At 43.1% G+C, this 14,627-nt stretch overlaps 1 protein-coding gene across 1 annotated transcript in view; it reads right to left on the bottom strand.

Moving 5' to 3' along the window:
• The window catches only part of RNF220 (ring finger protein 220), a 383,799-nt gene that overhangs the window by 95,264 nt on the left and 273,908 nt on the right, over positions 1-14,627 (bottom strand). Inside the window, exon 6 of the mRNA XM_084852730.1 lies at positions 376-471. Within this exon, the coding sequence (XP_084708856.1) occupies positions 376-471 (96 nt within the window). The remainder of the gene's footprint in view (positions 1-375; positions 472-14,627) is intronic.

Genomic DNA, 14,627 nt, shown 5'->3' on the forward strand with positions numbered 1-14,627 from the left:
GACTGTAGGAGAGAGGGAGAATGGACCATCATGCTAGCAGACCTCCACTAGTGCAACGTTGGTTTTAACCCTGTATCTTCAAATGCCATTATGCACAAAGAAACATTAGGAACCAAAAAGCTATACCGGGTGCACTCCTTTTAAGGACACTAGCAAACAATAAACATTAGCATTTATATATTACAGTACTTTTTAGCCAAGGTTTCTAGGATGCAGGGACATATGCATTAAACAAGTGTGGCATTATAGCCCCTGAAATACAGATGGGGTTGAAATAAGTTTAGGACTTGCATGGTGTCAGTGAAAGAACCGGTAGTGCCATTTAGTAAATATGGCTTGCACTCATCAGCTGGGTCCTCCTGGTATCTCTCTCACCTGGTATCTGTCTGAGTGATGGATATCATCTGAGGAGTGAGGTGATGCCGTTGGAGAATCTCCTTCCCGCTTGATTGAGGCTGACAACAAAATTGACTGTAGGAGAAGAAGGGGAAAGGGGGAAACAGTTAAAAATGCAAAGTGTTCCCTGTTTTCAAGAGGAAACACAGCAGGAGGTGTGACCTGTAAGGTTTATTTGTTTATTACATTTATATCCTGCCTTTTCATCCAAGGAGCAAAAGGCAGCATACATGATCCTCCTCCTCCTCCTCTCTATTTTAGATTAGGCTGAGAGTCAGTGACTGGCCCGAAGTTACCCAGTGACCCGTTTGCATATCCCACCCCCCCAAGTACCAAGCCTGTCACTTCAACATGGAGGTTAAACGTGAATCATTCTTGTATCCCAACTGTGGTGGCTTGCAGACTGCTCCTATGGATAGGAATATATGTATGGGACATGTCCCGACTCTGTCTTTCAGACAGCTCCCTTGTTTGTGTTAGTGGCAGAGGCTGCTGTTGTATATAGCTCTGTAAACCTAATATGGAAACCAATCTCTGAAGAACAGCACCTGCAGTCATGAGATAAAGAAGTATCAGTACACAACTAAGCAGGAGCTGCTGCTGACTGGGCAAAGATGCTAGACACACAATAAATGCAAGATGTGAGACAGGTTGTTGGAAAAAGAGAAGGAAGTAATTGTTGGGTAAGTGAAAGGAGACACATGAAATAATATTTTCCTATCACCTCCTTTCCAGTATAATGGCATGCATACTGGGAAACTGCATAAACACATACTAGTAACTTTAAGTGTCAACCAGTCATGAATGGGCAATATGATGTAGTCTGAAATTATTGCAGAATGTGCAGTAATTCTCTGCACATAGACAAGAAAGATGCTACACAAGGGTGGGCAACTTGCCCTCCAGAAGCTTTGGCCTACAACTCCCTTCAAACCTAGTCAACCTAACCAATGGTGAGAGACCATGGGAGCTGTAGGCCAAGTTGCCCATCCCTGCAAGAATATCTGTAGGATAAAAGTGAGCCGCACTTTGGTCAAATGACTGCATATGAAGTTCCATAAGAAGCCCATGCTAAAAACTGTTTTTGTCAAACAGAAAGTCCTTTATTTAGACTTTATTAGCTGTATTTTATTTATGTCTAAGTTGCAGGAATACTAGCACGGAGTTCAAATGGGGGAAAGTAAGGTCATCTCAGCTGTCCATCCTGATTAAACATGTCTGAAAAACCCTCGGAAAATGTGCTCAAATGTGCACCTTAAAGATACAAAAGGAGGAATGCAGAAGCAGTGGGGAGAAGCACGATTAGGCACTAAAGTGCTATACAATTGCACAGATCTTCCCAGTAATAGTGCCACAAATAGTGGCACATTAATAAACATTACCCTAATTACAGGATTTCTCGTTAATACCCTGAAATACCCCAAATAACACAGATGCTTCTCTTTTTTTATAGCAGGCGATGAAGGCAAAATGGCTAGCAATTCACTGGTATTTGTGAAGGTTATCTGTACCTTGCAGACTTCAGCGCAATGGCAGGGACATATAAATTCCATGCACAACAAAGTTTTATGGGAAATGACAAGAATGCTTTGACAATATATAAAGAAGATACATTCAGTGAGAATGTAATGTTACAACTAAGGAGCTCTGAGGAGAAATACTAACAGAATTTCACAGAAAGAAATGAAGTAAACGAATAGTAAAAAGAAATATAGAAAGTATTAATTACTGGCCAAATATAATCATGAAGAATAATAAAAATTAATAAGAATACAAGGGCAGCTTTGGTCAATTAAACCAGTAAGATGAACACCCTTAGCCAAAGCAGGTCCTATGTTCATTCTAAAAGTACAGAAAGTCAGGGACCAATTTGTTATCATATGTATTCCATAAACACACAGCAAGATGGAGACTGGAAGGGGGTAGCTGATAATATTCATTCCAGTTTTTTGCAAAGCAAACTATTCCTTGCTCATCCATAATTTTCATTATGATTTTGGAGCAAGTTAATGTGTCACAAAAGCAGCTTCACCTCACTTTCAGGAAGGATTGTCACTGAGCTGACTGCTGATGCCCATCTGCATGCTGATACTCCTTTTTCTGATAATGACCAGTACTGGAATTTCATGGGGTGTGGGGAGTACTTAACAGTACACATCACTAACAGAACCTACTCCACACCCTTATTACTTCTCTTCAGCTAGGGAAGGACCAGGGCCATTCTATGTTTTCCGGGCCAAATTCAAGGTGTTGGTTTTGACCTTTAAAACCCTATACGGTTCCGGCCCAGCCTATCTTAAGGAGCGCCTCCAGCAGCACCAGACAGGCCGCTTAACAAGAACAGCCTCGGATGGCCTTCTCTCTGTCCCATCAGCCAGGACAGCTAGACTGGTGGGGACGAGGGAGAGGGCCTTTTCTGTGGTGGCCCCCACTCTGTGGAACTCCCTCCCTAGGGAACTCCGTCATGCCCCCTCTTTAATGAGCTTCCGTCGTGCATTAAAAACGCTGTTGTTCAGGCAGGGATTTGGGTGGGTTAGGGTATTTTAGAAAATGTTTTTATTGTAGAATGTTATTGTTTTAAACTGTTTTTATTGTATGTTGTACATCGCCCAGAGTGGCTGGGTGACCAGCCAGATGGGCGATTAATAAATTTAATTATTATTATTATTATTATTATTATTTTATTTATTTACTGTATTTAACAGTATATACATATTTTAAATAAATAGAACATAACTAGAATAAAAGATTTGTCTCCTCTGACTCCCATCTTTGTGCCTTTTACCATGCTGCTCTTTATACCTAGAACTGCCTTCCCTTCCTTCCTATTAATCAAGCTGATTTACTATAAGATCCTCCATCATGAACACTGTTTTAACAAAACCTTTAATGAACCAATCTAGCCTCGCAGCATCCACTCTTCTGCTGCCATTTTTATTATCTCCCATCTCAAGCCTCAAGGTTTGAGGGGGATCTTGGCATAGTGATTTAGTGGTTTTCCACCATCCCTTGCCCCATCCCAGACAGGTTCTCCCACTCGCGGTCCCAGGCAGCCACACTATCATTTAAATTTCCCGAAGTGTCCTGGACTGACACTACATTGGTGGAAATTTAAATGGCAGCTGCTTGGCTACCTAGTATGTAGCACCTGAAAATATGCTGGGGTCCTAGCAGCTGCCAAAGGATGCTACGTGGTGATCCCATGCCTGCCCATTTTTTTTGTCAATTGTTGACTGTATGTCCTCTGTGTAGAGACTGGGCAGTTTGGCACAATCAAAACAAGCCACTGGGGCTTAAACAAGCCATGGGGTCTTGTTGTGAGCCGTGGCGCATGCAGGGCATGATTTACATAATCACGGTTCAGCTGCATCTTATCCCGTTGTCCAAACTCAGGTGGCATGGCTTGTTGGAGGGTTAAACAACCCTCAAATAACCCATGGGTGGTTGCAGGGTTATCTGAGGGTTGTTTGACTCTCCAGCAAGCTATGCTACCCGGGTCTGGACAACATGATAAGCCGCGGCCGGGTGATGACCATGCAAATTGTGCCTGGCACACACTGGCATGCACCGCAGCTCACATCAAGCCACAGTGGCTTGTTTTGATCATGTGAACCAGGTCACTGGGTCATGTCTTCATTTTACACAGCAGTTAGCATAACACTGGCACTGTTATAGTAATAGCTGTAGTAGTTGCCATAGGTTGAACCATTTCCCCTCCCCCATCCAAACATTTGAGCATTGTAAAATAAGCTCAGGCACCATGCTAAGTAGTGAACAACTTTAAATTTGCATACATGTGCATGCCAATGACTAATGGCCTATTTTAGCATCTAGGAAATTTGTCAACCCTATTCCATCAGAACTTCTCTGAACTGATGTGTAATGTGTAACAGCTAAGTAGCTGCCCTTCACTAAACTTAAGGCAGTCTTATAGTTGATTTATAATCTTATCTTGGATGACTCAAAATCAGCTCAGATTATATAGTCTCTCTCTCTCTCTCTCTCTCTCTCTCTCACATTCACACACACACACACAGACACAAGAGTTGAGTTCATGAGGGCTGAAAGCACCTGTCCTTTGAAATAAAATGAGTGGTCAATTTGCAAGAAATAAACCATTTTCCCCATTGTTTTAACTGATGTTATTTTCATTTTTTTTATGTTCATGTGATTTTTTTACAGCAAAATGCCCTAATAATTTCTGCTGAAGGGAGGAATACAAGTTTATTAAATAATTTTTAAAAGCCATTTTGGGAGCAAATACTCTGATTTATAACCCCAGAAAGAGACATTTTTAGACAAGTGCCCTGCCTTGCAAAAATGTGTCCATCTGTGTATCATAACGGATCAAGCTTGCAAAATATGGTTTTAAACTAATGCATGGAATCTTACTCTCCATATTACAATGGTCAGACCAATATTAAGAGATCAAGGAGGACTCTGGTTGGAATATAAATATTTTCCTTCTTTTTTAGGATGCATGGAACACCCTGATGACAGGAGTTAAAGACACATCACTTTTCACTTTGGTTCAGTGAAGAAATAAAAATACACAAGCCATCGACTTTGCTTTAAGGAACCACTACCACAAACTCTCATTGCTTCCATCAGACCCTGCCAGGCTGTCTACTTTCCCATCTGCCCTTGCAAGTAGCTCTAATCCAATATTATTACCTGAAAAATGGCTGGGCTAGCTACTGAGACAGTAAATTAAACGTTATGTATTAGTTTTTAGCGTGTGGTCCCAAGAAGTACGCTGGCCCCATTTATTCTACAAACCTCCTGAGCACCATGACAACGACCTCTGGAAAAAATGCAGGGCTAAACTAATCCCAAAGATGTCAATCTCAGACCCTCTTCTACATATGGCCGCCATTTAGATGAATAAACTGTCCCTTAAAATTGTAGCAAGCAGTTCTATTCTAAATACCCCAGCAGCATGTTAAACACCGTATCAGTGAGCCAAGCCCCTGCTCTAGCCCCAGATTGCACTTCATTTGTGTTTCTCATTTCTCCAAGGTGGAGTGACTGTGTCTCCATTTAGGCAGTGTCAGGAGAATGATCAGGGACATAGATGGGACAAGCAGGGAGAGGGAACAGCAGGAGAGGCAGCTCTGGAATTGAAAATCCTGTCAACTTTAAATGCCCATCCAGCTACTCTTTCCCCTCCCACCCCCCGCCATAGTATCGGTATTTGGTTGTCAACTGGTGGGTTGTGCTCACAAACAGACACTGATTTGGACTAAGTCACACCGATGACACCACAACTATCTTTTGCAGTGAAAGAGAGTGAAAAATGAATAGAGAAGAAGAAAAAGAAACATATTGATAGAGTGAGGAGGGTATAAGAACATAAGAAGATCCCTGCTGGATCAGATCGAAGACCTATTTAGTCCAGCATTCTATTCGCACAGTGGCCAACCAAATGCCCATGGGAATCCTACTAGTGGGACATGAATGCAAAAGCACCCTGCAAGGGAGTCCAAAGTCCATTAGTAACATTAGAATAGATAGAGCAAAATTAAGTCCATCCTATGTTGCAGGTTGCAGCTAAAGATAGAGCCTGTCCCCAGAAAGATTGAAGGACACTCTTTTAGTGCTTACAGTTTGCACTTTTTTTTTTTAGTTCAACATCAAAGGAAATGTGAATTTGATATCATATCCCACCCCCAGGAATAACAAGCATGGGAGTCAATGTAAGGTCATACAATCTCTTGATTAATCCCAAGTTAGGATAAAAACTTGGAAAACATGTCTGCAGTATGAACTGCCTGAAACAGTATTTCCCCAAGCTGTGGACTGTGATAAAAATACTGCTATTCCTATTCTAAAGTGAGTATCGGGCCCTGAACATGCAAGTCAGGTTCCTATTCTTGCATGGAGTCTCTTTTCCCTGAACTTTTATTTGAGAACGGAAGCCTGAGGGAGAAGGCACATTCTGCTTTTAAAAATTAGGGTCTAACTTATGCTTTCCACAGAGCACTGCTTTCTTCATACTGACAGTGGGGCAAAATAGGACAGAGCCTGTACTTGGTCCATCCAATTGCTTCTGAATAAACAAAAGTGTTGAAGCAGTTCACTAAATCCTCATCCTTCTAAATGTCTACCCCCCCTATGGTACAAAATGAAGTACACATGCAAATAAATTCCAGCTGCAATTCCAAAGCTGGACAAAGACTGGCTGAGGGCTTGTAGGAAGTACCATAAGTGCTGCTCCACTGACAGAGAGGAGATTTGGCAGTAGGACAGCACATATGCCCCTGGAGGATGCCCTGTTATTTAGGTAGAAAGTTCTGCCAGTGTAGATGTTCCACCAGCACTGTTTCGCTGGTGGTAGGGGCCCAAATGGGGCAGCCTTGGGTCCGAAGCTCCTTCATTTCCCTGGCACCATCCCCCCAAAGGGTCCTCAACCACACCAGCCCTGGAGCAGGCAAAGTTAATTCCCTGCCATTGGAGATAATGAGAGGAGAAAAGGGGGAGAAAGTAAAAAGAAGTCTCTCCACCTCCCACCCTGGCTGCAGCAAGTTGACAGGGCTTTGGATGTGGCAGTCACTCCACCACGGAATCTCTCCCACCGCACACACTTAAGGATTGCCCTGCAAATTAAATTAAATAGTGGGCACTAATTATTGACTTTATAATTATGAGGTTGTGTCTTTTTAAACATTCTATGTTTTTTTCCAATCAATCCGAATTATTGTGATTGGGCCTTGTGATGGTCCAGCACACTTTGCTCCTGGGGAGTTACCACCACCAAGGGAGAAATATCTCATCATACCCTGTCAACACGGGGCCATCTTCCTTGTCCTCTGAAAGAAACTTGACACTCCTAGCAGAAAGGGTGACATCAGAAAAAGCAGGAAAAGCTACTGAAAGATTGGATTCCTGCATTGAGCAGGGGGTTGGACTCGATGGCCTTGTAGGCCCCTTCCAACCCTACTATTCTATGATTCTATGATAATTTTAAATTTCTCCTTTGTTTCTTGAGCTGAACCAATGGAATGGCACCAACATTCCTGCTCCCAGGGGGCAGGGGAGGCCTAGAAAATAAACACTCCCAAGTCACCAAACAACTTTACTCCACTGAAGATTGTCTAAATAGGACCTCTCTCTTGGTACTGCCGTCTTCATAGCTATGGGACTTTTTGGCCACAACACATACTGTATTCTAGCATGGAGGATGCAGGATGTATTGTCAATTGTGCCAATTATGTAGGAACAGGACCATGAAGTCCAACTCGCCCCTCCTTCCCAAGCATTAGTTTGTAAAAGAAACCAAAAACCCTCTCTCAGCAGCAGTTCCATTCTCTATTACCATTCCATGGCATGCCACCATTTCACTGTCAAAAGGCAGAGCAAGGGACTTGTGCGAGCGCCAGTGAGGCCTCATATTTCTAGCCCCCCTTTAAATCATCCCTCCGTTGGGTAAAGGCACTCTCTGTCGAGGTTATAAACCCTAAGAGGATCAGCCTCAGCATTACACCTGGGGCAAGCTAAATAAAAAAAGGTCACCGGTGCTTTTTAAACATGGACAAAAAAGCAGTAAAATGTGTTTGGAAAAAAAAATCTGGCATTAAATCATGACTTTTTGCCTGGCTCGCCTCATTAAAAGTGGCCTTTTGGAAGATAAAATTATCATTGTAAGCGATAAGATCTTTAAGAAAATAATTCACGGCTTCTTCACCCTTTAATATGATAGCCGCCACCGGCTAATTTTTTTCTTAATGGCAACGAGGCCATCAATCTTGTCCAAGCCTTGCTCTCACCCTCGCTTCCCTCCCCTGCCACCTTTTCAAGCAACCATATTCCCTACTCAGCTCATAGGAGCAACCGTCTGTCTTTTCTGCTTCTCCTCTAATGCCTTCCCAATTTGACAAATCCCCCTTTGAAGAACAAGCTAAGAAGCAAAGCTCAGTTACGATCTGTGGGGGAGAACATGGGCAGAGGGCACTACTGGACAAATTGAAATCAGAAATTGACGTGCAGTTTGTTCAGTGGGGAAGGCAATTAAACATTAGGACTGGAATGCCCTGGGAAGTGGTGGATTCTTAATCATGAGTATCCTTCACACAAGGTGAAGACATCCTTAAATAAAGCTTTAGTCAGTCCTAGTCTTGTGCACTCAGGATTGTTTCACATCACAATCCTAAACAAGTCAGCTTAACAGTACGTTCCATTGATTTCAATGGCGCTTGCTCCCAGGTAAGCGGGTATAGGTTTGCAGCCTCAGTGTTGTCATATGGAGCAACTCTTGTGCACCATAACATACACTCAGAGTCCAATGCTGAATTGATTGATTTATATGGTAGGGTTGCCTAGTAGGTTCTCTAATAACAGGTTTTAACATATAGTCCCTATATAAAGGGTTTTTAAAAATTAAAAAAGTTGTATATTTAATATACAGTTAAAATCATTTAACCCTCACGATTATATTTCTTGTCCTGTTTTCTACTCAGTGAGACATCCCATTTTTTCCATCACAGGTTGCAAGGCTGAAACTCGTTGTACAATACTGTCAGTTCAGTAGGAAACAAAAAGAGGTGGCTTTTATTTAATTATTAATGAATAATTAATCTGGCCCAATGGAATCTATGTATAAGGCTGAAGTTCTTTGTCCTGTGCAATCACTCTTTCCCTGGAATGCCCAATCCAGCCCAAGGGAGTCTCTACTGGTAAGTGGGACACACAAAAACAAAATACAATTGAATTATGTAGTACAAGGAATATAGTCAGCCTCCTCATTATTATTTTTCTGGCATGAGGAGTGCTATAGGAAGGAGTGCTAAATCACCCATGTGCCAGTCTCAAGACTTAATAATGCAGGATGCATTGCTAGCAAATAAATTAAAATTGCATCTCTGGCACACATCCCTTAAAAACGTAAGAGCGATGCTGGGTCAGACCAAAGGCCCATTTAGTCCAGCATCCTTCCTCCCACAGTGGCCAACCAATGCCCACAGGTAGCCCACAAACAGGACACAAAGACATCACTGTTGTTACCCAGCACCTGGTATTCAGAGGCATACTGCCTCTAATACTGGAGGTAATATATAGCCATCAGAGCTAATAGTCACTGATAGGCTTATCCTCCATGAATTTGTCTAATCCCCTTTTAAAGCCATCTAGATTGGTGGTCATCAACACATTCCTACAGAAGTGAATTCCATAGTTCAACTATGAGCTGTGTGAAGTACTTCTTCACACAGTGTCCTGAATCTGGTTGGTGGGAGTTTCTGTCCTGAATCTCCCTCCAATCAGCTTCACTGGGTGACGCTGGGTTCTAGTATTATGAGAGATGAAGAAAATTTTCTTTCTCCACACCATTACTTCTCTGGGCAGATAGGTATATCAGTATGAATAGATATGTGGGTATGAACAACAGTGTGTGAGCACACATGAGAGAGAATTCTTCAAGGATCTTTCTCTATTGTGTAAGTTCACGTAACAGTACCCAAAGTCTGAACTTGGAAGACATGGTACCATAATTCTCCCATTATGGGACAAAACACTGAACACAAATGCAAAAGTCCAGGGATGTTGGCTAAGCAGGCAGGATGTTGCAAAGATAATGGAGGAAAGAACAGTGAAAAACAATGGAAATATACATCCTATTTCCCCAGAACATGGAATATGTGAGAGATATGATAGTAATTTTTGTTCTGAATACTGTGCTTTTAGGACCGATTTACACAACCACTGTCTGCAAGGCCAGCTGATTCTTTATGTTCATTGTGAAGAACTCCTCTAAACCATTTAATATGAACAAAGCTCATAACTGGACATCCCCACCAAAACCAATTCTAAAAATGGCTGGACAATACTGTGATAATTCTAATCTGTTGGCCTGTGCTCATGATGGAACAGTTCAGAAGACCAGTCTGCTACAAGCACAGAATGATGTGAGCTAAAAAAGAAATTAAAAAAATCAGCTGCTCACATGCACATTATTAGCTACATGAATTAGCCTTCAGAGCCATTTCACACATTACTTTTCATTTTTATTTTTTGCGTATGTGTGATGGTTCAAATACACCTAGCAGCTGCCTGTTCCATGTATACATGGATAAAAAGCACATTTTCCCCCTAAATTGATAGGAAAAGTAACGTATGAAGTACCCCTCACCCTTTTGATTTTGGGGTATGTGACCCACAGAGAAAAAAGACAGCTGCATAAATAATACTGCTAACAAAGTCACTGTTTTAGGAACATAGGAAGCTGCCTTACACTGAGTCAGATTCTTCGTCCATCTAGCCCAGTATTGTCGACACTGAGTGGTAGCAGCGGCTCTGCAGGGCTACAGGCAGGATTCTTTCCTAGCCCTACTTGGAGATGCTGCCAGGGACTGAACCGGGGACCTTATACCTGCAAAGCAGGGGCTCCACCGCTGAGCTATCGACCCTCCCCAACAATTGCTTGTTTTTTTTGGCTGTATACCATATTGCTTTAACTTTGCATTAATCTTTTTGGGAAGACGCTTTAGATGCTGAATGCTGAAAAGGCGGCATAGAAATCTTCTTAAACTGCCCCGTTTGCTTGCTACTTGTGGCACTGTGAATACTTGTAATATATATGTTTTTATAATGCTTTTATAAGGTTGTAATGTTTTTATAAATGTTATATTGTAATGTATTCTTTGCTTAAGAAAACAACAGAATGGGAAAGACTAGAAATCTCTTCAAGAAAATTGGAGATATCAAGGGAACATTTTGTGCAAAGACGGGCATGATAAAGGACAAAGAAGGCAGAGACCTAACAGAAGCAGATGAGATTAAGAAGAGGTGGAAAGAATACACAGAAGAACTATACAGGAAAGATCTGAATGTCCCTGATAGCCATGATAGTGCGGTCACTGAACTTGAGCCGGACATCCTCGAGGGTGAAGTCAAGTGGGCCTTAGGAAGCATTAGTAACAACAAAGCTAGCGGAGATGACAGTATTCCAGCTGAGCTATTTAAAATCCTAAAAGATGATGCTATTAAAGTGCTGCACTCAATATGCCCACAAATTTGGAACACTCAACAGTGGCCACAAGACTGGAAAAGGTCAGTTCACATTCCAATTCCAAAGAAGGGTAACGCCAAAGAGTGTTCAAACTACCGCACAACTGCGCTCATTTCACATGCCAGCAAGGTTATGCTCAAAATCCTAAAAGCTAGGCTTCAGCAGTATGCGAGCCGAGAACTACCGGAAGTACAAGCGGGGTTCCGAAGAGGCAGAGGAACTAGAGATCAAATCGCCAACTTTCGCTGGATCATGGGGAAAGCAAGAGAATTCCAGAAAAACGTCTATTTCTGCTTCATTGACTACGCTAAAGCCTTTGATTGTGTGGATCACAACCAACTCTGGCAAATTCTGAAAGAGATGGGGGTACCAGACCACCTTACCTGTCTCCTGAGAAACCTGTACGAGGGTCAAGAAGCAACAGTAAGAACCAGACATGGAACAACAGATTGGTTCAAAATTGGGAAAGGAGTACGACAAGGCTGTATATTGTCGCCCTGCTTATTTAACTTATATGCAGAGTACATCATGAGAAACGCCGGGTTGGATGAATCACAGGTCGGAATTAAGACTGCCGGGAGAATGATCAACAACCTCAGATACGCAGATGATATGGCTAGATAGCATCACGGATGCAATGAATATGGACTTGAGCACGCTCCGGGAGAGAGCACAGGACAGGAAGGCCTGGTGTGCTATGGTCCATGGGGTCACGAAGAGTCGGACGTGACTGAATGACTGAACAATTTTTTGCTTAGTGGTTAAGACGCTGAACTGCAGACTGGAAGGTCTGCAGGACAGCAGTTCGAGACCCGAGTGCCGCGTGACGGAGTGAGCTCCTGTCTTCAGTCCCAGCTCCTGCCAGCCTAGCAGTTCAAAAGCAAGAAATTGCAAGTAGATAAATAGGTGCCGCTTTGGCGGGAAAGGTAACAGCGTTCTGTGCACCTCGGTGTTCAGTCATGCCGGCCACATGACCATGGAAGCGTCTTCAGACAGTGCTGACTCTTTGGCTTAGAAATGGAGATGATCACCACACCCCAGGGTCGGACACGACTGGTTGGGGACACCTTTACCTTTTATTTTTTGTAAACCGCTTGGAGATACTTTGGCAAGCAGCATATAAATCTATTAAATAAATAACTTAGCCCAACAAATTTCTCTCTCCCCCCACCCCCTTTTCTTGCATATAATAGCTGCTACAGACCACCAGTCCTGCCTCAGCCTCTGCTGACTTGGGTAGATCCTGGTTTCTCCTGGCTTTTCCCCCATCCTTTCTAGGGTCACCAGGGAAGCAGGTTTTGGAGCAAAGCGTTTCATCCAGGCTAAGAGGAAAGGAGCTTGCTAGCCAGCTGGCTTGGTGCCTCCACAGCCACAGATGTTGCCCCCCAAGCCAGACCAAGTGTGAGGTGGCGAAGGCCAAATTGTCTGGGGGCACCATTTTGGGGCTGGCTTTATCCAGTCAGCAAGGAAAAGTAGAGGTTACCTCTAAGTTTTCTTTCTCTGGAAGTAAGAAATTGTTCATTTGATCAGACATTCAGAAAAATGTGTTTGTCAACAGGACCAGGTGAACTGCTACCAGCCTCCTGAAACACATGTGCCCCTGTAGCATGTTGCCATTGTGACTGAGAAATGTCACCTTCGGGCAAAGGCAACATACTCCAGGTGCTTGCTGGTGGGGGAGCTGGAAGAGGGGAGGGAGCCAAGAGTCTTATGGACAGCGGATGACCATGCTACTGCTTTGTGCAAACAAAAGGAGAAAGTGGGAGACCGCATCATTGCAAAAATGCTTTCTCTAGAGGTTGCATCTACTCTTGAGTAAGGAAAAGCAGACAGGAACAGTCACAGCTTAGAAGCCACTGATAAAAGGCACAGAAAGGGAAAAGCAGAGGAGCAACTCCCTAAAGATCTGCCTTGAAATAAATGAAAAGGCAGGGAGGATGGTGAAAATGACAATGGGTGCTTTCCAATTACCCTCTCTCTATCTACTCTACCACAGGATCTGCTGTGGGAACTAGAGAGTGAGAGAGAAACAACTTTTGCCAGTTCTATCCACCCACCTATAAACATGTGTAGCATAAATGAGGGATGGGTCCATATATGGAGGGAGAAGTTGGTGCTCCTGAAAACACCCTTTTCCCTGGGTTAAAACGCTCAGGAATTGCCATTACGTGCAATCTGGATCTTTGTATGAGAGATGGAGCACCTTTGTGTTTGTGTACACTGAAAGCAATACAGATCCAACTATGCAGGTGTGAATGTTCTTGAATGGGTGTATGTGTGCTCTAGGCTGGGGATGTGCAGAATGTAGACCGGGATCCACTCATAGATCACCATATGATTTGCAGAAGAGCAGCATTAGTTTTGTTTAACAATCACAACAACAAAAAAGTCTGTTAGGATCTCTGATTTTAGTACCTCAGATGTAGATTTGTACCTTTATATGCAGGTCATCCCAGTGTTTCCATAACGAGGGACAGTAGGTAACAGGCTCCTTCCCCTAGATCTGGCTCCAGTTGGTGAATCTTAGAATTTTAGTTAAAAAAAACAAAGTAGTTTGTGCAAGCTTGAAGTCTGCCCACACATTTTCTAGGTGAATGATTGCCTCTTATGCTCATTGTGTGTGTGCAGGAAGTGCCCATGCATGACTGATACAACTGTTAGATACCTGCATGTATGTGCGTACATAACCATGCGAATGTGCTGCGCTTGTTCTGAGAATAAGAATGGGAGGGAGTACAAGGGGGAACATATATGAGCTGCATGTAGCCCCTGCCCCCCCCACCAAGAAAATGCATCAAAATTGCAGCACGTGCTCATTGCTGCCTCTCCCAGCCCTAACTACCTCCTCCCTGTCTAAGAGATAGGTCAGAAGTCAGCACTGGGAAGCGGTGAGCCGGCAGCGGTGACACTCTGTTTCCTTTCAAGGCCGCCCATTTGAGACTATTAAGTGCTGGGCTCCTGCTTTTTGATAGCCCGAAAACACAGGCAGTTTATTTCTCTTAAACAATCAATCACAGCTGCTGTCAGCACAACAAATACCCTAACCCTGCTTTTTACATCTAGTTCTGGCCTTTCCCTTCTCTCCTGCGCAAAGTGTTTCCCGCCTGATGCGTTGGACTTTAACTCTGCCATCTAAATAGGTACTTATCACTTAACATGGAGGTGATGGTTTGACATGTTTTCTGTCTCCTGCCCTCCCCTGCATGGTGGGGAAGCAGTCAAAGTGTTG

Source organism: Heloderma suspectum, chromosome 4, assembly GCF_057233095.1.
Source record: "Heloderma suspectum isolate Gila_16-S chromosome 4, 16-S_ref, whole genome shotgun sequence".
NCBI lineage: Eukaryota > Metazoa > Chordata > Lepidosauria > Squamata > Helodermatidae > Heloderma > Heloderma suspectum.